The sequence below is a fragment of the Melozone crissalis genome, unplaced genomic scaffold (assembly GCF_028551555.1).
Source record: "Melozone crissalis strain CALT ecotype California unplaced genomic scaffold, PUWL_Pcris_2 ptg000016l_1, whole genome shotgun sequence".
In the NCBI taxonomy this organism is placed as follows: domain Eukaryota; kingdom Metazoa; phylum Chordata; class Aves; order Passeriformes; family Passerellidae; genus Melozone; species Melozone crissalis.
In genome coordinates this window covers 52,269,743-52,295,752 of record NW_026535794.1, presented here as the reverse complement: position 1 = coordinate 52,295,752, position 26,010 = coordinate 52,269,743, and the positions used below count along the sequence as shown (strand labels likewise).

The window sequence follows — 26,010 nt, the reverse complement described above, 5'->3', positions numbered from 1 at the left end:
CTCATATTGCAACCCCTGAGAACTAAGGCATTCACTGCTCTAGGGTAAAAGAACAGAAAAAGTAATCTTGGATGTTTTCTGAAAGATATTTTGCAAGTATTTTAAAAATCAGAAGTTTTATTAGCATCACCTCTCCCAGTCCATGACAAACTACAGACCCCCAGTAAGATTAGCACTGAAAAGATGCAATAAAAGACCATAACTTATGTAATTGAAGCTGTGTATTTTAAAGGCCAAAGGCATCAATAATTCTGAACAGACAATAACAAAGATTTGTCAGCCTTTAAAAGCCTTAAATTTATGTGGTAGACAAGCAATAGATTTTTCAGCATTTAATGTAATTTTAAACAGCTTAATGATTAACAGACAATTGATTACAGCATGTTCAGTGGTCAGTATGTTTTACAGGTTCATGCCTATAAGCTATTTGCAGGAATCTAAATACCAGTTTACCTGGACTGAGGCCCCAACGGAATAACAAGAACCTCTGCAATGTACAGGTCAGACCCTGTAGATACCACAGTCAAAGCTGGAATACTACCCACCAGGCCCCCTCATCTTACACCCAGGATAGAACAGGATCCATACTTCTTCCAAATGAGCTACCAAAACAACCAGAGGAGATAGGTTGATACAGATAAATCACACTTTTGTCCCTTGAGTTAAAGGATGTTTAGTTTTGCAATTTAATTGCCAAAGGGGCTTAATACAGAAGTGCATCAAGAAGCAGCAGAAAATAAAAAACAAAAAACCAAAAAAGTTCCTGTACTTTGACAGTGTAACCAGTTCATCACTGCTTTACCTTGCATTTTCTCTGACTCCTCAGCTCATCCTTCCCTTTAGTTCAGATCTGTCACACCATCATGCCATGTTTTCCCCCACTACTTACATTATGTACCACACCTGAATATTCCCTGGCTTCATCACTGCAGGGATAACACCTCCTTATCCCCCTCCCACAGGCAGGATGTACTAAACAAAGTTTTTTCCCTAAGCACATGAATTCTCAGAAGCTAACTAAGGGTAGTTAAGGACAGACTATTCTTTTGTAGTGAAAATCAGGCTTAGGATTGAGTGAGGACAAAGTCCTAAAGGAATGGTTGCAGAAAGGAGGGTTAACAGTGACTGGAAGACAGACCAAGCAGCGTGATGCTGCAAGGACGTTTATTGACAAAACACACAGATATTTGTACTGTTTTAGCCTCTGCATAACAATTTCCAATTGTTCTGTCCACGTGTGATTTAGTACATAGCAGACCATAATGTACACTTTCTCTTTTGCACAATTACCAACCACAGCAAGCTGTTCTGTTCTTTGGGAGGGCGACAGAGTTTCTGCAGTTCCTTCTTTATGTATCTTTCTCAGTTTCTGCAGCTCTTTCTCACCACTTTTTCTCACAGCTCTTGTTGTACAGTCTCCAGCAATTTCAAGCATACTGTTAATGTAATTTAACTCATTCTGCTCTGCAACAGAGGGTCATTAGTGAGTTGGGATTGAGCAGTTAAGAGCCTGCTCTGCTTGTGCCTGGCATGGATAAAAGTGTAAAGAAACTGCTTATAGGCTCCTTAGCCAAGAGAAACCAGAAGCCAGGTGATGTTTATCAGCAACACTGCTGCATAATGTACAATTACTATTTTACAATGTTAGGTTCCTACAGGTTTATTTTTATGCTAGAAGAGTGAAATATTAAATCCAAAAGAACTTCAAAGATGAGGACAAAAATGCCTTTTTAATGGCTTGACTCAGCATTAGGTTCTAATCAGGATTACAGCTCTTAGACGCCCAGAGCAGCATCTTTACTCCAGCTGCATAAATTCAGGATAATGACACTATATTATTTATACTTATGAAATACATATGAGATAAAGTTCTCTGTCAGGAAAAGTGCTGTGACTACTGCGGTTGACTTGAAAACTCTAATATTACAAATGCCAGTACCAAACAGCTGGCAGGTGCTTTACAAATGAATTTATAAAGGTAACCCAGATATCATTCAGATTACGTACCATGAATTTGCTAGAAGATAAACAATTCAATAAATAGGATTACCAGGATAGCAGTGTGTCCACACATTGAAACAGATGCAAAGTTCAAATCTGCAGATATCATTTGGGGAAGACTATTTAATACTTGACTAATTTAGCTAACAATTTGAAAAAGGTGCTAATTAAAATGTGCCTGGGGCTATCAGCTGCTGCCAAAATTGCAGAGATGCTCCATTGAAATGTTTCCACTTTGTTATTAAACCAAGCACTTGGACTGGTTCAGGCAGACACCAACTTACCATGATGTTAGCAAAACTCACTTTTGAAACTTCCTATATCTGATAATTGCAACATTTTGGACAGTTCTGCATATTAAGTCCATGATTAAATGGAAGTGACACCTGGGTAATAAAGCTAGCAGAAAGTGCTAGATGTTCAGGTATTTATTTTTTAAACCAATACCACCTTGCAGGATTCTATCTTTTCAGCAATAATGAAAGTAATTGATTTTTATCTTACTAGGAGAGGAAGTGAGAGAAATTAGATTTACAAACATTTCATTGCCTATTGCAGCAGTTACTGATAGGACTTGGGAACACTGGCAATTTTGTGTTGAAAAACTGCTGGATACATTTGTGCCACTTGAACAGGTGATTCCCCAATCCTTTTCACTAATGCAGAGTTGGAGCATTACTGATGAGATAGAGAAGCAGAATAATCAACAGAACCTTACTATTCCTTCTGCAGGAACAAAACATCTTACTGAGAATGCTGTAGATTCAGACAATAGCATGGAAGGCCTGCAGCTCCTTCATGCTGTGAAAAGCAGTTTTGTCCTGTGAGCAGCTTTACATGTGAGGAAAGTCATGCACTCAACCAATGACCAAGCAAAACTGCTTCTCTAGTGACCACCCCTTTCAGTTTTCAAATCACCTTTAAAGCTGAACTGCCTGCAATTCAGAGACACTGTCTATGACTTGCTGAACAGCAGGACCTACCAAGGTTCTGCAGCAAGACTGGAATATAAGTTTCCATTTAAGTTTCTAACACAGAGAGCAAAGATTTGTGAGGGCAGAGAGGAGGAAAGGGGAAGCATTTAAAAATATCTTCAAAAGAGTAGTGAAAAGTACAAAAAAAAAAAAAAATAAAAGAAACTTTGCAATTCTAGCTTTTTGAAGTTCAGGAATGATTCCCATCCCTGTAAAACCTTCCACTACCCAAACTCCTCTGGATTTTTTTACACTCAAGTTACTGCATATTTAGAGTGTGTTTCCAAGGCACCCTTTGAGGAAGCACATGCCGCCAGCATGCCTGAAGCATATGGCTCCTGTACAAATCAGCGACATGTCTGCTTTAGCACAGGCACTTGGCAAAATTCAGGAGACCTCAGCAGTATCACAAAAGCTTAACCTGACCCAAAGGGAAATGTCCTATTTAATCTGAAGGTAGGAACAAAACACAACCAACTCTGTATAGATCAACTGGGGAAAAAAAGGCCAAGAATTTTATTTATTTTGCTCTTCAGTAGTAGGAAAGTTTCTTCTTGCCTGTCCAGCTCCATCCTTTCAGCTGTGCAATTTTCCCTACCCCTCAAATGGTTCTCACCCTTAATAAAGCAGTGTCTCTCAACTTCTCTCAAATTTTTAGAGTTTTACAGCAGGAAAAAGCTGAAGAAACACGTTTTTAACTCACAAGAAAAGCACTCTGGCCCACACTCCTAGCCAGCTGGGATCCTGGACCTCAGTGAGCAGAACATGTAATGAAGCAGCTTTTGTACCAAATACATATAATGATAGTGGAACTGGGGTCCAGCTCAGCCAACCCCAATCATGGGTCATGATCCTGTTACATGGAATGGAACAGACACCCTCAGCCACTAATGGAGTAGAAGGTGTGTTGGAACATCACAGAAGAGAAAGGTTTAGTTTACTTCATGTCCTACAAAGGAGCACGGGCCATACTTCACGAACTAAGTGCAGATTTGCCAAAAGAAATTAAAACAAGATTTTATAATGAAAAATCATCTTAAGGTTAAGAGTATTTCCAATTTTAATTTTCCCCCTTTTCTTTTTTAATCTGAAGTGCCAATTAGTATTTCCACAATCACTACTAGCATTTTTTTAAAGAAGGATTCAGTGATTTATTTGTTAATATACACAAAAATCTTCATGTGGAAATTACAAAGTCAGGGACAAGGCTTGTATCATCAGCTGCTATTTATTACAGCAAGACAAACCAAACCTTTACAAGCACTGCATCAGAGAAACTAGTAAGCATTTGATTTTTCTTTATCTCTCTGACCTGAACAGCTGATGGAGGAATTATTATTCCTCTGTTAACTTCCCTGTATTTCTTTTGCTAGATAAAAACCTTCAGACATTTTTTTTAGCCTGAAGTATCATTTAGCAATGTCATTTTAGTGTACTGCCCTTGTTTCTCTCCTATTTTGTCTGTCATTATACCGTCACAAATCATTATACAGTCACAAATCTCCCAAGTGTTCTCTTTCAAATAAAGTGGAACACAGGCCTTTTTTAAAAAGGTCATCTTTAAAATTATATACAATAAATTCAACACCAGGAAAAATCTATTTTAACAGCACTTCTCCCTCATCCCACATTTCATCTCCATTGAATATTAAGTAGCACAAATCAAAAGATGGGGCTTGTTGGCTGCTTCAGACTAGAGACATTCCCTTTCACAACCACAGCATTGAAGTGTGATGTAGTGGCATTTCTGTAATTATCGAGGCTAAACCCCAAGACATGGACCACAAGCCCTCCATCATTTTCTCCTGACCCCCAAATCTGAGCTATCATTTTCTTCTTAACATTAATTTCCCATTTATGTTCTTCCCCTGCATCTGTACAGATACTTAAGAGGGAAATAATCTTTCTTCCTATCGTAAATCATGCAGATGAGCTTATCAAGTCCAAACAGAGTCTCTGGATTGTTTAGGGGAATGAAAAGCTAAAATTAATTTTTAAATGTCAGAAGCACATAGATATTCCAATGGCTTTTCAAGATATAAATTAATCAAACACATTTATGATAATGTAGAATTAAAAAATAAAAGGTCCCATATATCTTTGCAATTTCTGAAGACTGATTTTTATAGCTATTTAGTTATCCAACAACACTGACTGTCAAGCAATGGAGCATTAACATGACTTCAGTCAATGGGTCTACTGCTTCTGAAAATCTGAGAAGGCAGCTCCCTGCAGCACTGTTCAACAAGGATGTCCCTTAACCTTTCCCACAACATCACCTTGCTTTCTCCTCTCATTCCTCCTTCTCTACATTATTCCCTTGTTTGGGCTGGAAATCCCTGCTGTTGTGTGGTCTTTGTTCTCTGCTGCTTTCTGACCCAGAGCAAGCTCAGATGCCCACTGGCTGCAGTGACCAACGTTCCTTGCATACATGAGTCCACAGGCGGCCACCTTCCCTGTTTTCTTAGTCTTTTTCTTCGTTTTTGCTGTCCCTCTGGACAACCATTTGCCCCTTAAACTCCTAAAGGAAAGTCAGATTGTCCCCAAATGCTACTCCTGCTCAGACAGTCCATCCCTCCCAAAAATCTCCCTGGGGAGGAAGCCAATGTTTTGTCTTGCCTCCTCCAGCTCAAATGCCTTGTGGCAGGCTTAAGAGATCCTGGGCACAGCACTGGCTGTGCCTCCTGCCCACCCACCCATCCCTCTGGCTCTTCCTACATGGGAGCAGCTCAGTTCCTCCTGTCTGTCATGGGATGGGAAGGAGATAGCTCAGCAAGACTTCAGATCCCAAAGTACCACTTTTTGTGCAGCCACAGGAGACCTGCCAAGACCACTGCAAGTGCTTTCTTCTAGCATGTGGGGAGTAATCCTTCAAACAAGAGAACCAGACTGGCAGGTCTTTCCACTCTGGGAGGCAGAGAGTGGAGTGCTGTCCCTGCCATCGAGCTGCTGCTGCTGAGGCCAGGCAGCACCAGCCTCATGGGAACCTGAGCAGGACCTGCCTGGGGCTGGAGGAGAGTCAGGATAGGGAAAATGGGGTTATGCCCCACAGGGGAACAGAGAGGCTTGGAGACCTGTTCAGACAGACTTACTGCTCTGTCCTTCCTACAACCACTTGGGGATCATACTTGTGCCAACCCAGACAGAGGCTGAGCTGCCTCTCATACTGAAGTCTGTGTCTTTTCTCCTCTCAGCTGATCCCAAAATTATGTTTGCTGCAGCTGCCGGCAGCTCACTGGCTCCTGGCATCCCACCAAGTTCTGCAGGCTGCAGTGGGATCTGTGCTGTGGCAGGCTGGCAGCATGGAATGGGAAAGGCTAAAGAGGAGGCTGATCACACTGTCCAAGTGTCCAGATCCAGAGGGATGGATGTCATACAACAGCCTAATGTGCCAATAGTTAAAAGCAGATATTTATCTTGCATGTCCTCAAAAGGACAAGAACAAACTACAAACAAAAATGTGCAAGTATGCAAAGTGAAAATGTCATCAAAAGAAGTCTCTCATCCTTGGAGCACACAGCAGATGAAAACCTCCCCCCTCTCCCCACAGTGTGGCTCCAGTTTACGCAATATTCAGAAGCAAATCAGCCCTAGCACATACTGCATAGGATAACAATGGTCTTTTTACTGTTGAGGGAATGGTTATGTACTGCTTAGATGTTGCCATAAAAGCAGACTTGAAACACTGCCATAAAAATTCACCTGTGCAAGCACACCACTTTCTTCCCCGACCTTGCAAGAACCATAAAGAAGTAGAAACAAAACACCCCAGTAGCAGTCTAGCTTTCAATGAAAAAAAATTACACATGCTGAGGAGATGTAAACCTTTTTTTATCTTCTGTAAGTGCAAATGGCTCTTTGTAAATATATTTAGAACAGTAACATAGTTGCCATGAAGACTGAGTCTAAGTAACCATGTATTAGTTCAAGGGCATTAAAAACCCCATAAATGCTGGAAAATCCTATGAGGAGAACAGCCAATGCTTTCTGTGCACAAATCAGGACGCTGCCTCTCTCCTAAGCTGCTGAAGTCCAAACTTGCAAGCTGGCAGGCAAAGACAAGAGCTTATCATGGCAGAGTGAAGGAAGCTGAGACAGGACAATGGACACCTTCTACCCCATTCTAGAGAATCCATAGCACAAACTTATGAGAAAGCCACATTGTTAAGACAGGCAAGATATGCCATGTTTCTCCAGAACATTTCTCCACAGGAAAAACAAAATAGAGCATTTTGGGGGAACAAAGCTTTATTTCAGAAAATGCTTTTCAAAATAAACATCTAATCCAACCAGAAATCTGTGTCATAAAATGCTTCATACATGTCTTCTTTTTTTCAGGTTAAATATTTTTCCAGTCAATGCCTTTTGGCTACATCCACAGTGGAGATGGCTCACAGCAGGGCTCCTCACGTAGCACAGCTGGAAATGTGTTGATAAAGTCTCTGGCTGTGATACTGAAAGGAAAAAACCCAAATAAGACAAAGCCCACCAAAATGCCTCTACATATGGAATCTCATTCAAAGGGTCAGCAATCTACTCTGTCCCATCACACATCATACACTATGGCTATCAGGGCCTTTGCTGCTTTCCTTAGGGATCTTCCTCTCCTCTTCCTTCCATCCTGGCAGACTGGCATCAAAAACAAGAGGCAAGTTATACACAAATCTGCTGTGGGAGGCCTCACTGACACTCTAATCTTTCTGTGCTGGTGTGCCAATGGAAGAGATTCAGCAGAATTTGGCCACCAAAATTATGGCCCCATCTGAGATACAGTGCTGCAGGAATTTTCATTCAAAACAAAATCTAATCCAAAGGCAGACTTTTGGAGAAAACCTGTAGAGGACCTCAAGCCAATAGCCCTCCAATGCCACCTAGGGCGCTCATCTCTGAAGGAGGTCAGTAATACTGAGGGACCTGCCCTGTGGCCAGAGACAAAAAATCCATGGAATAACCAACAATTCCCCACTGTGATGTGATGGTACTTTACCTGTAGTGAAGGCTGTCAGCAAAAATTTAAGCCCAGAAAATATTTTGTGCACACTGAGATGCAACAAGGAGTTGAGATCAGCAAAGCATTTGCTAGACTGGCTGCAGAGGCCCCACAGTCTGATGAATAATTAATAAACTTTGGAGACTTTATATAAACTCAAAGGTGGAGTCAACTAGGAACAGAGCTGTAGAGAAAAGTCAATAACATCAAAAAAAAAAAGGAGGGATAAAACCAGTAAATCCATTTTGTCTTTGTTCTTCCTTTATCTGTTAGGAGATGAAGCAGCAGGGAAGCGCTCCCTTCAGGCAGCGGCAGCCTCTTTTCCCCCTCATGCAAGAAGTGTTCTGCACTACACCCGTGGAGCTGAAATGTATGGAGCTTTCCCACCTCTGGGCACTGCACACTTCTCTACACAAGAAAAATCCCGTGTTTTCAAAGGTGATGAACTCCCTCAGTTCACAATGGCTCCAGCATTCCTGAAAACCAAGTTTTATGCTGGGGGAGGGTTTGGTTGGTTGCTTTTTTTTCTCTTTTTTTTCGTGTGGTTTTTTTTTTTTTGCCATCTTTTCACCGAAGAGCATTTGTTACAGGCATATCCAGGGAATCAATTAGGTTGGAAAAGACCTCTGAGATCGTTGAGTCCAACCTATGCCCTAACACCACCTTGACGGCTATTCCATGGCACGGAGTGCCACGTCCAGTCTTTCCTTAAACACCTCCAGGGACAGCGACTCCACCACTTTCCTGGGCAGCCTTCCAATATCTAATCACCCTTTCTATGAGGAAATTCCTCCTAATGTTCAACCTAAACCTCCCGTGGCACAGGTTGAGAATACGTCCTCTCATCCTTGTCCCTGGGAAAACAGTGGCACATTTTCCCTTTATTTCCCGCTAGGACGCCCCGGGATCCCGAGGCTCCAAGGGCACGGGAAGCCGACGCGCTGCCAGTAGCCGCAGAGGCGCCGCGGGGGCGGATCGGCCCTCACGGCTGTGCCCGCCCCGCCGGCGAGGCGGGACGAGCGACAGGCCCCGGAAACCGGAAAGGAGGAAAAAAACTCCAACTGAAACCCCGCCCCCAAAACCCTTCAATTTCCACCCAAAACCCGCCCCGCCCGCTGCCGTGACGTCACGCGCTCCGCCGCTCAGTGCGACGTGTCCCTCGGCCCGCGGTGAGGGCGGCTCGGGGGCCCGGGTGTCCCCCGGCCCTGGGAGACGGGGATAAGGGCTGGGCAAGGGGATTGAGATGGGCAATTCCCGGGACTGCGGCAGGCAGGGGAACCTCGGCCGGAGCGAGGGGGAAGGGGGTCGCTGGGGGCGCGAGAGGGGCCGGCATCATACCGGGACCCCCCCTACCAGCGGGTCCGTGTATCCATGCGCAAATCCCGCCGGTGGTGTCCTGTGTGCGGGGGCAATGCCGGCACACGCCTGCTGTGAGGATAAGGCTCGGGCACAGCGTTCTCTCTCCGTGCTCACCGGCCCCCGGCGGCTTTTGGCCTGGGGGTCTCCTCAAACCGGCGACTTTTGTCTATTTACGCCTTTGGTGGTGGTCTCAGAAACGGCGTAGGGCGTGAGTTGAAAACCCCGCTGTGATGGGGCTGTTTTCCCCTTCTAGGCTGAAAGGCACAATTTTCCATATTTTTTTCTTTAGCAATCAGAAATAGGCCCTCATGTTTATTTAGTGAAACAGTGTCTTCATTTCCTGCAAAGTGGAAGTATCTTAGGTTGGAATGTGACACTTTAGGTTATCTTAAGCCTTTAACAAACTTTGTAGGTAACTGCTACTAATGCAATTAAAAAAATATGGTTTTCAGTATGTATGTGGAGCCATCAATGCTAAATGTGTGTGTCTTTGCAGGCAATCATGGATCAGGTAATGCAATTTGTGGAACCCAGCCGTCAGTTTGTGAAAGATTCCATACGACTTGTTAAGAGATGCACCAAACCTGACAGGAAAGGTAAAGCACACAATAAATCAGAACGCAATCTTTATTTTGTCTTGTATCTTAGCACATGTCTTTCCATATGTCACTTCTGTTGATTTGTTTGCTGTGGATGTTTCTCAGCTGCCAATATGAGATTTAAACTTGAGCTGTAGCTGTCTAAATGTCAATGTGTTTAAGGTTCTGGCTATAATAAACACATGTACCTAGGTGTGAGAGTGGTACTAAAATTCACTTTAGGAGAGAGGTTGAGTAGCTGAAATTCAGTGCTCCACAGTTGCCAGTCATTTCCTGATTGGGATAGGAACAATTTTGTCACTGGGACTAGGGAAGAGGAGGTTTGGGACTAGAAAGGCCCTGGAGAGAAGCTATAGCTAAAACCAGAATGCAGCTGGTCCTCTGAAAGTTACAATGCTTTATTCACATGCTCAGAGTGAACATGTCTGTGACTTAAGTTTGCTGTTGAGATCCATAAGGAACTTCATTCCTTGTCAGACTGGCAGGTTTCTGAGGGGCTATTGACCTTCTTTGTCAACTTCATGGTTGCTGTCCTAAAGTAATTGGAAATATCCCAAGTATTCGATTTTTGTGGGGTCTTACAGTGCTGTCCTCCTGTGACAGACATAAATACAGATTTTCTATTTTTGATGCTGTATTAAAGATTATTTTCAGGGCTTGTAGGGATGTAAAGGAAACATGATGGGATAAATGTTCTATGAATTGTCATTGTAGGTATTTTTGATTCTGCTTATTTAGAAAAGATTGTGATCAGCCATTCATTGTGGAAATCTGCATCTTCTCTCTGAAAATCTCATCTGTCTTCTAAAAAAGTGGGTTTGTTTCTCAGCATCTGTGCAGACTTTGAAGTGTTTCCAGTATGAACATGGTTCTGTAAAGACAGATCTCTCCTTTGGTCTCTGCAGTGCACATATGTATGCCATACATGAGACATCCTAACAAATTTTTTTTCTTGTCATTTTGCAGAGTTCCAGAAGATTGCCATGGCAACAGCAATAGGCTTTGCAATAATGGGATTTATTGGTTTCTTTGTCAAATTGATCCATATCCCAATCAACAATATAATTGTGTAAGTGAATATGGCCTTCAGTTTCACTACATTTTTACCTGTTCAGTTTTAAACAGAGGACATTAGTGAGCCCTATAAAACCCATGTTGTTTTAGTGTCTGTGCATTTAGTGTAATATGACAAGTATTACTTGATTCAAAGGACTTTATGAGCAATGTTAATGAACTTTATCTTAATTCAGCATGCTGCAAAGTATTAGAACCATAGTTCTTAAGGTTTTCTCTGAGTATTCTGCTTCAAAACTGAATGTTAGATATTTTGATCTCCAGTTCCTCAGTGTATGTTTGACCACAGAACAATTACCCTCTTTGGATCTTAAATGCTCTTACTGTTTCCAGTTCATAGTCTGGGTATCCAAAGTAAATGGATGGATGGTAAGGTAAAGAAAACTGAGAGGGTATGCTGTAGGATGACAGGGCACAGAAAAAGGTTGGCTTTGTTTCATTTACTGACTGTTAGACATGTTTGAAACATTGTTTTATATCTAACTGCATCCTGTAAAATGCCTTTTGGAATGAATATTGCATCATGAAGAGTTTGAACTTCAGGTTGACTGGCCCCGTGGTAGTGACATACTAACAGCACCATATTCTCCAGAGCTAATGTGATCCCCTCTCCAGCACTGGAAGAGGTTAAAGACCATTCTCTGCCCGTAATATGTGACTCCCTTACACCTCTAAGAGTGGTCATCCAGGCAAGGAGTGTTTGAAAATGGGAAATAAGCTGTAATGCTTGTCCTAACAGGGCAGTGGTGGGAGGATAAAGTAAGATTTTAGGTGGGATCACTTGATCACAGTTCATTAGTTGAAACTGATTACTTTGTTCTCTCAACAGAGGTGGCTGAATATTCATCATGAAGAAGACAGTTGTGACACCTGCTGCAGTGATTTCACAGCTTTAATTTGTTTGATATTAAACAAGCTCAGTTTGCGTTTTCAAACGTTCTTGTTGTCTTATTACTTTTTTAAATGTATGTGATCATACCTGTCTGCAGGTCTGCAGGCTTGCTTTTTTTTTTTTTTTTATGTAATAGTGGTTGTGTGCTTTACTTGTTTTGTTACTTCTTTTAACCATGGTAGAATCATTCAGGTGGGAAGGAGGCTTTGAAGATTTCTAGTCCAGTGTCCTGCTTGATGCTGGGTCAGTGTTGCATTCTGATGAGGTTGCCTAAGGTTTTCTCCAGTCAAATAGTGAAAGCTTCCATGGGAGACAGCTGTATGACCTCTCTCCAGGAGATGTTTACAAAGCAGTAAATTAAGCTTTGGAACAGCATTGTTCTAGCAAAGTCAGACTGCAAAAAACAGCCTTTCTCTATTTTTTCAAATGGTGTAAAAGTGTATGGGAATTCCTGTCACTCATTTCTGGAATCACCATAATTATCACTAATTCCTTTCTGCATTTGGAAGTCATGCTAGGTTATAGTATGTACTTGACAGGAAAAACACCTCATGTCAAACAAAGAAATTGTATTGCCAGTCCATATTCTGATGGCATAATTAAAACACCCAAACATAATTGATTACTGGGATATACCATTTGAGGATAGTTTAGTTGTCAGAGACACTAAGCAGTCCTTCAGCAAATCCACAACTTGCTCACACTGTTGGATAGGATATATACCCATTTTGGATCCTGTTCTTTACATAGACTTGTGTTGGCCCCCTGCATGTTGAAGTTTCTATTATTTTATGTTATTGCATATTTTGATTTTAAGAACTGAGCCTGCAAAAACTCTGGTAGATGCAATGCTCTTCCTCCTTGGATTGAGATTAAGACATTTAATTCACTTCAAAAATCTTACTGTAAGCATTCGGTATTTGCAGAAGGCACAGTGGTACTTCTGTTACAGACTTTAAAAGCACTTAATACTGGGACATCTGATACTGGTATTACAGCAAAACTGAAGCTTCTTCAGTACACTAATTTGCTTCCTAAGTAGAAAAGTTCAATTATTATTCTTGAGAAATCTTCACCAGCACCTACATATGTTACAAACCAGGACAGAAAAATGAGATTAGTTAATCTTGGTGCTATCACCTTGTGATACAGTTATATTGTGTGCAACTGGATACTGTATTTCCTTTTGGCAGGGCAGGAAAAATAGTTTAGTATTGGAATAAAATACTTTGTAAAAGTAGCCTGAACTAACCAGATAAGCAGCAGCAGCAGTTTTTATTCATTTTGGTTTGTGGTTGTACTGAGTGGCTGCTCATGCATCTTCTGATTAAGTAGATTTACCAGAATGAAGTACTCTATTACAGCAAGTAATTTTGATTCAATCTCAAGTGACTTTTATTTCAGACTTGTTTTTCATTCAATACAGAAAATCAGTGCCTGCTTACATCATGCAGCAGCTTTACTGTCTTAATTCAGCAAAATTTTGTAGTAATTTGAGTTGTGTCAGATCAGATAAGGCAGCTGTAGCTCATCTTAGCTCTTGATAGCCATTGTCCACAGCAGAGGTTTGTCCGTCTCGATGGTCACAATCCCGGAGTTGTCATAGGTGTTGGAAGTACTGACGAGTGTTCCAAACTTCAGCACCTGGTTAGCTGTGAAAAGTAAGGAAGAGACTGAGTGGTTCTCTACAACAATAAAAAGACATCAGTGCATTTGATTTGAAAGACCACTGCTCCCACAAAGAACAAAAAAGTAGCTGAATAAATTCAAACTGGATAAACATTACCTAGTTAAAAGGCTTGTATGAGATTTTTCAATGACCTGAAGAGGCAATAAATTAATCCCCAAATTAACAGTTTGAATTTACAGCAGGTTATTACAAAAGCAGTGTGTTGGATAATCATCAGAGTTTCACATCTGGAAATTTGTATTTCATCAGAATCAGTTCAAATACTAGTGCTAGAAAAGGTATTTAATGTAAAACAAAGAGAATCTTACTGTAGTTCCAAACTTGGGATTTGCTTTAGCTCAGCAACTAGCCTATAATCTTTTAAAACATGAACAGTTCTAAACAAAGGCCAGCAGTGAAAAGTGATATTTAGCAACTTTGAATTAAGGGACTTGAATCTTTTCTTCTACTGCATGTGAGGTAGGTGTTTGTGTACATTAGAAATAACAAATAGCAAACCGTGCAGTTTAAGTTCTGCCTTTCATTTCTTCCCTCTTGAGATAGCGTTGTTTGCATGTTGCAAACATATCAACTTCCTTAAAGGCACTCTAGAACTACTCAGTTCTGTGGTAGTCCTTGCTCATAGGAAGGTTCAGAGTAAGAACTCCAATACTATCCTTTGATTTAGCTTGTAAAACAAGCCAAATGACAGCTCTTTCCCACTGGCAGCTCAGAAAAACATTTCCATGGAGGATACAATGACAGCTGCAGCTGGGGAGGATTGTTCTGGAAGATCAGCAAGTCTGTGTGACCTATCAGAATTGCCAAATCATGCATTGCTACCAAAGTAAAAATCCTCTGGATTTGCTATTAAGTGACCTAATGCAAAGGAAGATCTCCCTGTGGTCAAAAGGAGTGCAAAACAACTTAGTAAGCTCTATTTTGTGATTTGCACAGGAGACACATTTTCCAGTGCTGGATATGAATGCTGGCTGCAGTAAACCTGGGTGTAGTGCATTACTACAATGCATGCACTGTCTGGCCCTTGCTGGAAGCTGCACAGGGGGAACTGATCTTGCCAGGCTCTACTGCTTTAAAAGGAAGGATGTTCAGACAAAAGCCAGGATATGTAGCTCAGTGTCTCTTCTGCCAAATCTGTGCTTGCTCTACTTATTCCTGCTCCTACGCTTGTTACTAGCTTGAAGTGAACTGAAGAGGAGGTTTCAGCTGCTAGCTGAATTTCTTGGCATGAGAGTAACACCCAAGTTTCACTACTGCAAATGGAAGAAATCTGCCATTTCAAGTTCAGGAGCTGGGAGCATAACTGCTATGCAGTGCAGAAATCCAGCAAAGAGAAAAGAAAAAAACCCCAGTACTACTGTACTATGTCAATTGTGTACCTAAAATAAAGGAGCTAGATTCTGTCAGGATGCTTTTGGACACACACCAGTACCAGGCAGGCTCCTAGACAGATGCCAGGATGGATGAGTTTTGGTGTTTGCCTGTAGAAGACACAGCAGAGGCCGCAGGGCCTGTGTCTTGCCAGAAAACACAGATTTCCCAATTTGCAGGTAAACAAGTCATTTAGTGCTGAGGTAACACATGGGAAGAGTTCCCTGAGTAAAAATACTCCCAAAATACTCTGTTAAGTGCTGTGGTCAAGCTATGAGTGTTTCCAGTCAGTTTTAAGTAGGAAAGAAGCTTAAATACTTTAAAAAATTTGCTGACACACAAATTACCTTCTTTTGGTTCCTGTATATTGAAACATGAAGGGGGTGGGGAGGAAGAACTTTTTTGATGAACTACTGTATAAACCCACTCGTTTAGTATCATTTATTGCTTCTTGCTCAAGACTCAGAATAATACTCAGTGTTTCACAGCTTTGCATATAAAATAATGGCTCTGCAGAAGGCAAGAATTAACAACAACATGGCAGCTTAATGAAACAAAATCTAAAGCTGTATTTCTTAGTGCATAAAATCAAGTGAAAATGAGAGCCTTTTTTTCCCCTTTCAATAGAAAATTCTAGCCCACTAGATGGAGCCTTTTATCTTTATCATGTTTTCTGCTGGGCGAGGATCATAGTGTGAAATAGTGAAATGAAAAAAAATGCAAAAACTGTTAAACAGTACTGCTGATTCGCGTGGCTCAAATGGACCAATTCCAAGCACTTGGTTTCACACTAGCCAACATTTCAACTAACATAATTAAAAATGCATGTTTTCCATTCCATAAATGAACAGTAATTAATGTAAAAACCTAGGTTTGAGCCGGTAAAGGAAACAAGAGGATGTGCAAACCTACTGCTGCTAGGCAAACTTCCTGCGGTTTCATGCATTCTGATGGAAGTTTACAAGGTCAAAGAAGTGGTAAGTTTTATCAGTTCACTTTTTTAAAAAGTGAATTTCAATTTTGTTAAGTCCTACCAAGAACTTATGTCTTGGGGGAAAAAAACCCAACCTATTACAACACCCATTTTCACTATTGAGATTACTTTTCAAGATATAGATTCTGAAGAAAAGCACCTTTTTATTTTCTACTATTTAGTAAATAGTTTTGCTATAATTGGGTACCAAATCCAATTTTAATAAAGGATTCCACACTGCAATTAAAAAAAAATCCAAAACTCAAAAACCCTGGAAATTCTATAATTTTCTAATTAAAAGAAATCTTATTTTGGATCACTGAAAGCTTTCTTTTTGACCAATAGTAGTCTCTTTAAAGACTTGATTTGGACAAACCCATAAGTGATTAACTGAAATACCCCTCACCATTAGAAGTTTTGTTGAGTGCTTTAGTTCCGATCAAATTGAGTTTACTGATAATGGATTGTTGATGAGAAAAATACCCAGCTTCTCCACTGTAGCTATACCCTTTTATCATTACTCTCCATTTACCAAGTCAGCAAGGACTTCCAATACTAGAAGCAAATGGTTTTCCTGCCATTTTATGGAGGGGGAGGGAAAAAACCCCACCAATATCCCACCCACCCCCCCAAACTCCCCACCCAACAAAATCTACCATGAGACAGTTTTTTTATGGTGTGTCTCGTGCTCTTACCAGTAGCAAATTTCTGCCTGATGGATTGCAGCACACCACTTATTCAGAGATAGACATGAGCATGGAGAGAACTGACTTTGATGGGGTAGTGGAGAAATGTTTCTCTGGCAGTTTTTGTTTTGTTTAGATGGTGTTTCAATCTGCCAGGATTTGAGAATCCTTTGATGGGGTAGGGGAGAAATGTTTCTCTAGCAGTTTTTGTTTTGTTTAGATGGTGTTTCCATCTGCCAGGATTTGAGAATGTTGGACATAATTTAAGAGAAGAAAACTGATAGCATGCAGGTTAACTTCCCAAAGGAGCATAATCACAAAGATCATTATTTCTTATCTGTTTTGCTGACCAAATTACATGACAGAAGAGATCTCAGTAACCGCAAGACTGGCACTATTTTATTGCTCTTACTGTGATAATTTTAAAAAAGTATACAAATCATAGGATGCTATATGAAAAATGTTAATCTCAGAGGTAAAATTCTGAAAATTCATGAATCTTATGGATGCAAGAACAACATTTGGAAATGGTAACAGAATGCACCCTCTAGGTAATTAAGTTACAGAAACAATCAAAAACCTGAAACCTAAAAATTTATTTTAAAATCTCATCCTAGTTATCCTTCTACCACAGTAGGGAGTTATTTTTGAGTGGCTGGTACTGAAAATCAGTTATTTTTGAGTGGCTGGCACATAAGCCTTGCTTGTAATCTTTGTGCTGCTGGCTTTCAGCCTGGAAACTGAGAAATAGTGTGGCCTAGTTATAACTAGATTGGAGGTCATCATGTCAAGTGCTGCAAAAATACTCTCAACATCAGGTAATTCCTCTTAATGAATGTATTCATAATCTAGTAGACTTATAATTTCTATGTTCCATTGTACTATTTAGGACACTTAAAGTTCAGTGCAGAAAAGAGAACTTATCTATCTAAAAAAAAAAAAACAAACCAATCAAGATTTCATTTACATCTTAGAAGCTGCACTTAAGTAGTGCTTGAGGGAGAAACATTTAGAGAAAAACTTCAGCCTAAACTTGTTCAGAGAAAAACTTCTTCCTAAACTTGTCATATATGGCAAAACCAAATAATGTCAGGGTCTCACTATTGTCACCACAAATGGCTCAGGACCAAAGACTATCATGTTAAGCATGTCCCACATGGACACTGTGATTCTTATGCTATGCTGCCTTTTCTCAACTGTCTCAATTACTTCCTGAAATATGTAAAGTCACACCTTGCTGGTTTCCACCACTGAAAATAGAAACAAGGGAAGGAATACAAGCAGATTGCCACTGCTGACATGAATGTGGGGAATATGAAAATTATTACTTATTAATTAAAAGCCCTATTATAGTGAATGTAATACTCTTCTCCCAAGGCAAATGCTGCATCAAAATGATAGAAAATTAAGATCAATAAGCTGAAACACAAGCTAAAGTGAAATATTGAATCACCATTTGGTATCCTATTACAGTTTATCTGGAGAGGATTTCCCTGAAGTTCTGTTAGGAGCAAAAATCTGCATTTAAATGGAGATACATTAGTAATGCATGAGCTAGTACTTTGCAGGTCACCCTGTGTCTGCAGAACAGCAGCATTAATTTTACTATTTACAAATAAAAATCCCAAGTAGATTGTAGGCTGATCTTCCTTCCATTCCTCCTAGGTTTACACTTGTGGTTAGCCTGACTTCACTGGAGTTAATCTTGATTTACACTGATGGATACAAAGGAAAAATTGGGTGCTTGATCTCTGTGCAGTGGGAACTGTGAAACTAGAAGTTGCAAATAACAGTAATTTACAATAAAACATGAACTATTTTCAATAGTGATACAACAGAAGTACCATAAAGGCTTGCTGAGTCTGCTGGGAGGGGCTGACTACCCTGCTAGTCAGATTCCCTCAGGGCCAAGGGGAGTTTGGAATAAGCAGAAACTGCATTGGGCATTTTTTATAACTATTGTAGCTTTGGGTACCTGGTTTTGTGGCACAGAACAATGGTTTTATAATCTCAATGCATTCATACAAGCAGATTTACAAAAGGGTTGAGAGGATGTGGGAGGAAGGGGGGCCAGCAGCAGGGCCAGGTGGCTTTTCCACCAGTTTAGGTGCTGGCAAAGACTCTTGGCCAGGGCTCTGCAGCACAGGCTGCCTGGCCTCACACTGGGGGGATTTTAGGAGGCTACAACAAAAGTTTAAAGGCTGTCAAAGCTTCACAATTTCATTTAAAAAGAGAAAAAAATATATTAACAGAACTGTGTGTTCTACCCTGGATAGAAACCACCCATGTTGAGAGAGCCTTCAGAAATGCAAATGAATGTCAGAAGTTTTCAAATTTATTTTCAGCACACTTTTTTTTTTCCTCCACGTATTTTTTTCCAGCTTTGTAATAATGGCAGTACTGCAAGAATAGCTCAAAGTCTTCCTGTCACATCACCCGCTTGGTGGCAATTTAAAATGATTAGCTGATAAAAATGATGCTAAGAAAGACTGCTTTCTACACTAAGGTCTCTGCTGCTACTACTGCTTCACCAAGATCAACAAGAATCATTAACTGTATGGAGTTTCTACACTATTAGCAGCATTTTAGCACCAGCAAGATGTGCTTCTGTGTTTGTTCAAAATCACATTAGCATCTTAACTTAATTAAAGGGGCCTGGAAAGTTAAACAAGGAAAGTCTACATACTATTTTCAGTAGTGCCTTTCTGGTCTAGATGTTATGATAAAATTGTAACAGGAGTGATCTAGCAAAACCATAAAGTAAGTCAGAGAAATAGCTGTCTGGAAGACTGTTTCACTAAGCTAAAGGCAAAGCCAGGCTACAAAGTAATTTTTAGAATTGAGTCTAGCCAGTAAGAAGTAGGGTGTTTACTTAATTTTTGATGCTTTCCACTAAGTTTGTATGTTTCTCAAACTGCTAACAACTCTGAGGTGCTGTACAGGTGACAGGTACTATTAATAATAGTGTTAGAGCACTGAAGAAACAGCTGCAGAAATAAAATGTAGCTTCAGTTTGACAGTCGCTGCTGTAGAGATTTTGCATATAAGCTAGACAAAATAACTTGTTGCTATTTTGGTCTGTCTCTACTTCATGTTGTGAGATAAAGAACACTATTCTCATGAGAAAAAGGGCAAGAGTAACACTGAGATGCATCAGCTAATGAATTGTCTTACTGCTAACTTGTCCATAAGACACCTCATAGCGCACATCATCCTATTACATTGTCATCTTTAGAGGCATTACTTAGTCACACAAAGCTGAGGATGGCAATCTGGTGCAACACTGAAACCTGAGATTAGCTCAAAACAATGGTGTTCTGTCACAGCATTTAGGTCTGAAGCTCTGGTTTGACATGACAGCAAAGAACCTAAAAATACTTGCTATTTTGAAAGCTGCTACACTGTCAAGTTGATATGATGCATGTAGAAGTGAAATCTACTGAATTTGTTAGAGAAAGATATCCAAATGATCCTAGCAATTGACCACAGACAGTGCTGCAGAAAGGAGTGAAATTCCCCCTACATTCCTCATGAGTGGGCTGTTGGAGACAGGGAGGAGAGATGGGAAGAGGAAGGACAGTGAATCTTCCTCACCCAAATCTCAGGTCTAGGTGACTACATCCATGTACTCAGGCTTTGAACAACATAGCACCAGAAAAGTGTTTCAGCACAATCAGATCCAGGACTGACCAAGATCAACAATTCACCTCTACCTACAGTAATTTTCCAGCACTTCATTTACAAATTAAAAAAAAAAAAAACAACACTCTCTCACAAACCCCTATAATCCTTCAACAGGTTTTAAAGTGTGATATTAGTTATGAACAGAACACAATGTTAATTATTTTTCTCTTCTATTCTTTGGACTCCTACTAAATCCTGTCACATTTAGATTACTATATTTGCAAGAAGAAGCAGTAAAAGAGGATTTTAAAACACATTCATAATACAAGTTTTTCAGCTTCTGTATGCATACCATTTTTCCCATAATTTGCAAAAATGTGCAGACACAATGATTATTTCTGTATCAATCAAACTCGGCCTGTAGGTGAAATATTGGTATATGGATATTTGCTCAGTAAATACCGATATATGTTGGGTAAAATGGGGATCTCATTCAATCACTCCATGGAGGAGAACAGCAGCAATGCCATAAATATTTCACAACAGTCTTGGCCAGCTGCCTGTATCGCCTACCACTGTGTAGGATGAGTCCCCAACAGCAAGTCTCCAAGAATTTAGCACTTTTCTGCTTTCTGTGATGGGGATATGATTTTCCTAAGGGAATTGATCTAAAGCCAGTTCCTAGCCAGCCCTGAAAAACAAATCTAAGCAGGCTGTCTTCTTGTTGCTGCTGCCAGCACTAGCTCAGCACCATATCCAGAGTCCTGTTCTACTGCACACATTGCTCCATCACTGGGTTTCAGTGCCAAAATTAAATTAAATATGATTTGACAAAGCTCTGTAAAGTCTCAGTCCTTAACTCCCGCATGCAAAGTTACAATGGCAAAGATCAAAGTAGACCTTCTGAACTCTGGGAGGGTGTATTGGGTTTGCATGGCCAGATTTTGGTAGCAGGAGGCTACAGGGGTGACTTCTCTGTGAGAAGCTGCTTGAAGCTTCCTCCATGTCCAACAGGACCAACCCCAGCCAGCTCCAGAACAGATGCACTGCTGGCCAAGGCTGAGCCAACCAGAAATTATGGTAACACCTCTGTAAAAACAGATTTGAGACAGGTTTAAAAAAAGTTATTGCACACAGATATAATTGTGGTCAGAGAGGAATGAGAATATGTGAGAGGAACAACTCCACAGACAACAAGGTCAGCAAAGAATGAGAGGCAGGAGGTACCTCAGGTGCCATATCTGAGATTCCTGTGCAGGCTGTGGTGCAGACCATGGTGAGGCAGCTGTGCCCCTGCAGCCCATGGAGGTCCATGGATATTCAGAGATCCATCTGCAGCCTGTGGATGAGTCCCAGGCCAGAGCAGGTAGATGATCCAAACAGGCTGTGAACCTGGGGCAAGCCCATGATGGAACAGGCTCCTGGCAGGGATCAGTGGACCCATGGAGAGGGGAGCCCAGGCTGGAGCAGGTTTCCTGGTAAGGCTTGTGACCCTCTGGGGGACCCATGCTGGAGCAGCATGTCCTTGAAGGACTGCACCCTGTGGACAGGGACCCAGGCTAGGGCAGTTTGTGAAGAACTGTAGCCTGTGGGATGGACTCCTGGAGAAGTCAGCAGAGGATTGTCTCTGTGGGAAGGACTCCATGCTGGAGCAGGAGAAGGACTCCTCCACCTCAGCAGTGGCAGAAACAACTTGTGATGAACCAACCATAACCACCATTCCCTGTCTTCCTGTGCTGCTAGTGAGGATGAGGTAGAGTCTGAGCAGGAGGGAGGGGTGGGGAGGAAACAGTGTTTTTACAATTTATTTCTCAATATCCTGCTCTGATTTTTTTAGTTATAAACTAAATTAATATCCCCAAGTTCGATCTGTTTTGCCCATGACAGTAATCAGTGAGTGTTATCTCCTGGTCCTTATAAATAAAGCTTTCACTACAGTTTCTTTCCCCTGTCCATTTTTGGATGGGAGTAATAGAAAGGCTTTAGTGGACACCTGGTATCCAGCCAGGGTCAACCCACCACAGAGGGGTCCAACACATTGCATATTTAAACCCTTCCCCTGCCAAGTCCAGCTCCCAGCAGAACTGACCTTGTTCACAGCTGCTCCATTCAGATTCCTGGGGGGCCCCCAGGAGACCCACACCCTATTGACCAGCAAGAGTTATTTGCTCTAAGACCTCAGCCAAGCTGCCAGACCAGAGAGACTACTGAACTGTGCCAGAATGGTGGATCTGGTGCTCAAAGAGCTCCTCTGACCACAGGGAAGCAAACAGCTGCCTTCACCTCTGAGCAATGGTCAAGGTGCAAGAAAAGATCCATGCCCTGCCACGCTGAATCCCAGGGCAGCTGTTTGCATTATGGCTTGCTCAGGGCAAGGGCATCGCCAGGCTTGATAGCAAGCTGCAGCCCCTCTGAGCTGCTAGCACAAATAACAAACTTCAACCAAATTAAATCCCTGACAAACAATTTTATTATGCAAGCTTTAACAGCGAATGGCACCATTTCCTAGCAGAGTTTTATGTAAATATGGTATTATATTTACACAAAAAATGAAGAGAACAAACTGGAATATTCATCCTTATGCACAAAAGGCACCCTTAATAAAGCAGCTGTGCTTTTGTCTAACATATTTCTCTGGAAGGGGGTAATTATTATTTAAAAAAACCCACACTGATGTGCTCCTGACAGCTCACAAGGTACATGTTCATCTACTTGCTCTCCCTGACAGCTGATCTATTCTAGGCACACATAACTGACTAATAAAGAGTATTATGCTTCTGATAGAAAAGTAATTTCATTTATCTTTACCCTTCCTAGCAGCACTGCTTCCTTTCAGTGTTGGGGAGGGATGCTGTATGAGGTTTCTAAAATGTGGTTATTTTCACCCCTACTATTGCTGTATAGTATATTCTAAGTATATATCTATGTATAATTCTAAGTATATTCTATATGTAGAATTTTAGATTGCTCTGCTTTCTTGAGAAAAAACAATTCAACACAGATAGCATCACCCTGAGGATGAAGCAAAAGCAATTATTTCTGTTACAAAATGTCCCCCTAGATCTGCATGTGAACAAGTAAGCTTTTTTCATTTTATTACTTTGCCTTTCTGTTAACAAATAATTAATATGATTACTAACACCCTATGTACTTCTAATGTCTATACAATTTCAATTACAAAGCCATTATTGCTGCTTCTTAATTCTATTCCATTTATCTTCAAACTAGTATCTTAAACTTACATTTGTTGACATTCATGGAACTGCAGCTCCTCCAAACTTGCTCACTGGATTCCAGCGCCATTTATGTGTTGCAACCCTTGAGACAGAACATAAGATTTGACAGGAGACTGCAAGCTACACTATTTATAGTTCAGAGGCACTCAATTGGATTAGATGGCTCTCCATGTCCTCCAAAAAATAAAGGATTGCTTTTGAAACAGTGCTGCCTGTTGCATCTTTCAATCTCCCTTCTTTCTAAGCTTTAAAGTCAGCTTTTCAGAAAAAAAAAATCTAACAAAAATGTAACTTATGACACAGCACAGCCTATTTTAGCTAGTATTAACCACTTCTTCCACTTCACCCACCATTAGAGCCCTTTGCTTCAGGAAGGCCATGGGAGGGGTGTCTGCCATGTATATGAATTAGTAAGTCATTGCATATGGCTCATTTAATGTTCCTGGCTGTTTGCTTTTACAGTGGTTTTTTTCATGGATGCAAGGTTAAGATTTGTTACTGATGCTGCTGAATACAAACAGCACCTGCATAATGTTTGTCCCAAAATGAAAAAAGAGATTTGTCATTAGAGACAAGTCCTAAGTCATTGACTGTCAGAAACTTCATTCAACTGGAAAACTTGCTACTGAGAATCTGTTAGCTGGCTGTGCACTCTTGAAAAAAATCTGATTGATTTCCAGTAATGATTTCCAATATGAACAGTGCTCTTCATATTGGTGTGCTTCCTCCTCCTGACCTGAAAAGCCTTTTTAGCCCTGTCTCCACTCTCTTCTCCCCTCTGCAAACCGGCTCAGCTACTCATCCCTTTCATTCAGAAACATGCCATGCACTTCCAGGCCCCCTGCAAGGATTCAGTGGCTTGGGAGATCTTTTCTTTGGCTTCTTCTTCTTCGCAGTAGCAAGCTTTCTGCGCAGGCTGAGAGGGAGGAAAGGCTTCTGCATCAATCACACAGTGCCATGTCAGGCACTGCCCAGGCCAGGTGGTGTAAGCCCTTGGACCCAAAATGCAGAGGCTGAATGCACCACCAAATTAATGCAGTGCTACATGGTGCAGCCAAAGACATTAAAGTTTTAAGAGTGCAATTGATTCTATGTAGCTCAACTTTCAAACACACTGGTCAAGATGGATTGCAACAGTCATGCCATGGCACAGTGATGCATGTCAGCAGGCTCTCAATTTTACTGTACAGAGGACTTGACATTGGCTTTTAACTTACCAATAAGCTACCCTAACACACTGCAAGAAGCAGGAAGGAAAAGGAACTACAAATCCAACAGTCACATGTAAAATAAAAGACTACACCAACTACACTACAGCTTGTCTGCTGCCAACAGCACTTGGTGTTAAAAGAACAAGATGGCTGCAATTGCCAAGAAAGGAAATACATCCTGAAACAGCCTATTTTTTTAGGCTCATGGAGCTTCCATAAGGTTAGTCTGTCTTTAGCCTAGAATGTTCCTTATCTTACCTGAAATTACTGTCATCTTGAAACATTTGTAATTCCTCATTAATTATCAGTGTCTGGGGCATATTGTAGGAGAAACATTCCTATCAACATCTAAGAAAGCTACATTTCTGAATTATATTTTGAACTCAAAATTGAAGTGGTGAGACACTGGAACAGGTTGCCTAGAGAAGTTGTGGATGTCCCATCCCTGGAAATATTCAAGGCCAGGTTGGTGTTTTGAGCAACCTGGTCTAGTGGGAGGTGTCCCTGCCCACAGCAGTGGGGTTGAAACAAGACAAAATTTAAGGTCACTTTCAAACCAAACTGTTCTATGATTCTATGAAATATGATTGTATCTTATTTGACATTGTTTTTGCCATCCTGGCCATTTGCTGTACTCAATATTTTCCACTCTTTCGTTTATTTTTGGTTTGTTTGGTTGGTTTTTTGTTTTGTAGTCACTTCACAAAAAAAATTTGATACATAACAGAATTTAATTGGCATAAAGTATTTCGCTGATTGTTTAAAATCACTAGATGTGAAATTCTTTTTTATTTTGCAGATATGGAAAATTTTGGTGAAAGCAAAATTATCTCAGAGGAAAAGCAAACCTTAAATTACTATTACAGATTTCTGTTAGTTCTAGAAACAATGATAGCAACTTAAATTCCTCTTAAACTGACATCTTTCTTAGAAGTATTGAAAAAGATAAAAAATAGTTTGTTTTTTTCTTTTGCTGTACTATTCTAAACAAACTACAACACCCAGAAAACACCCCATCTCTGGTATCTACTTGATTGCAAAGTAAACAGAAATACCTAAGAACACAGTGACATATCTGAAGATTAATCCTCAGATATTTCAACCATACTAGACACTTTGTAATTAGCCAAATGCAGAAGTCTTGAAGCAAGTGAGTCCTACAGCTCTATTCGACCTCTTGGAAGATGTGAATATAGGCACATATTCTTCTTAATATCACAGCTTTGGAAGGATATTGTTACATATCACTACAAGACATGCAGTGACGAGGAAGAAGTTGGTGTAATCCAGAGATAAGCCTCAGAACCTAGAGATGTCTCATGCAAGCTTT

The 26,010-nt window shown here is 40.7% G+C and overlaps 2 protein-coding genes across 4 annotated transcripts in view; one reads left to right on the top strand and one right to left on the bottom strand.

The window, feature by feature from the left end:
- Positions 1 to 9,054: 9,054 nt before the first annotated feature.
- SEC61G (SEC61 translocon subunit gamma) lies at positions 9,055 to 11,932 on the top strand. Of its 2 annotated transcripts, XM_054273937.1 has the most exons (4): positions 9,055 to 9,134; positions 9,821 to 9,920; positions 10,890 to 10,992; positions 11,827 to 11,932. In XM_054273937.1, exons 2-4 carry the CDS (start codon positions 9,827 to 9,829, stop codon positions 11,834 to 11,836), a joined length of 207 nt encoding a protein of 68 aa, XP_054129912.1. In that variant the 5' UTR covers positions 9,055 to 9,134; positions 9,821 to 9,826; the 3' UTR covers positions 11,837 to 11,932. The 2 variants fall into 2 exon arrangements, with proteins under 2 accessions (XP_054129912.1, XP_054129911.1); XM_054273936.1 differs by lacking the exon at positions 9,055 to 9,134 and having other exon boundaries at positions 9,798 to 9,920.
- A 1,348-nt stretch (positions 11,933 to 13,280) lies between these two features.
- Positions 13,281 to 26,010, bottom strand: part of TPK1 (thiamin pyrophosphokinase 1) — a 302,876-nt gene continuing 290,146 nt past the window's right edge. For both annotated transcript variants that reach the window (XM_054273950.1, XM_054273951.1), the window contains one exon: positions 13,281 to 13,541. In XM_054273950.1, the coding sequence (XP_054129925.1) occupies positions 13,423 to 13,541 (119 nt within the window). In that variant the 3' untranslated portion in view covers positions 13,281 to 13,422. The remainder of the gene's footprint in view (positions 13,542 to 26,010) is intronic.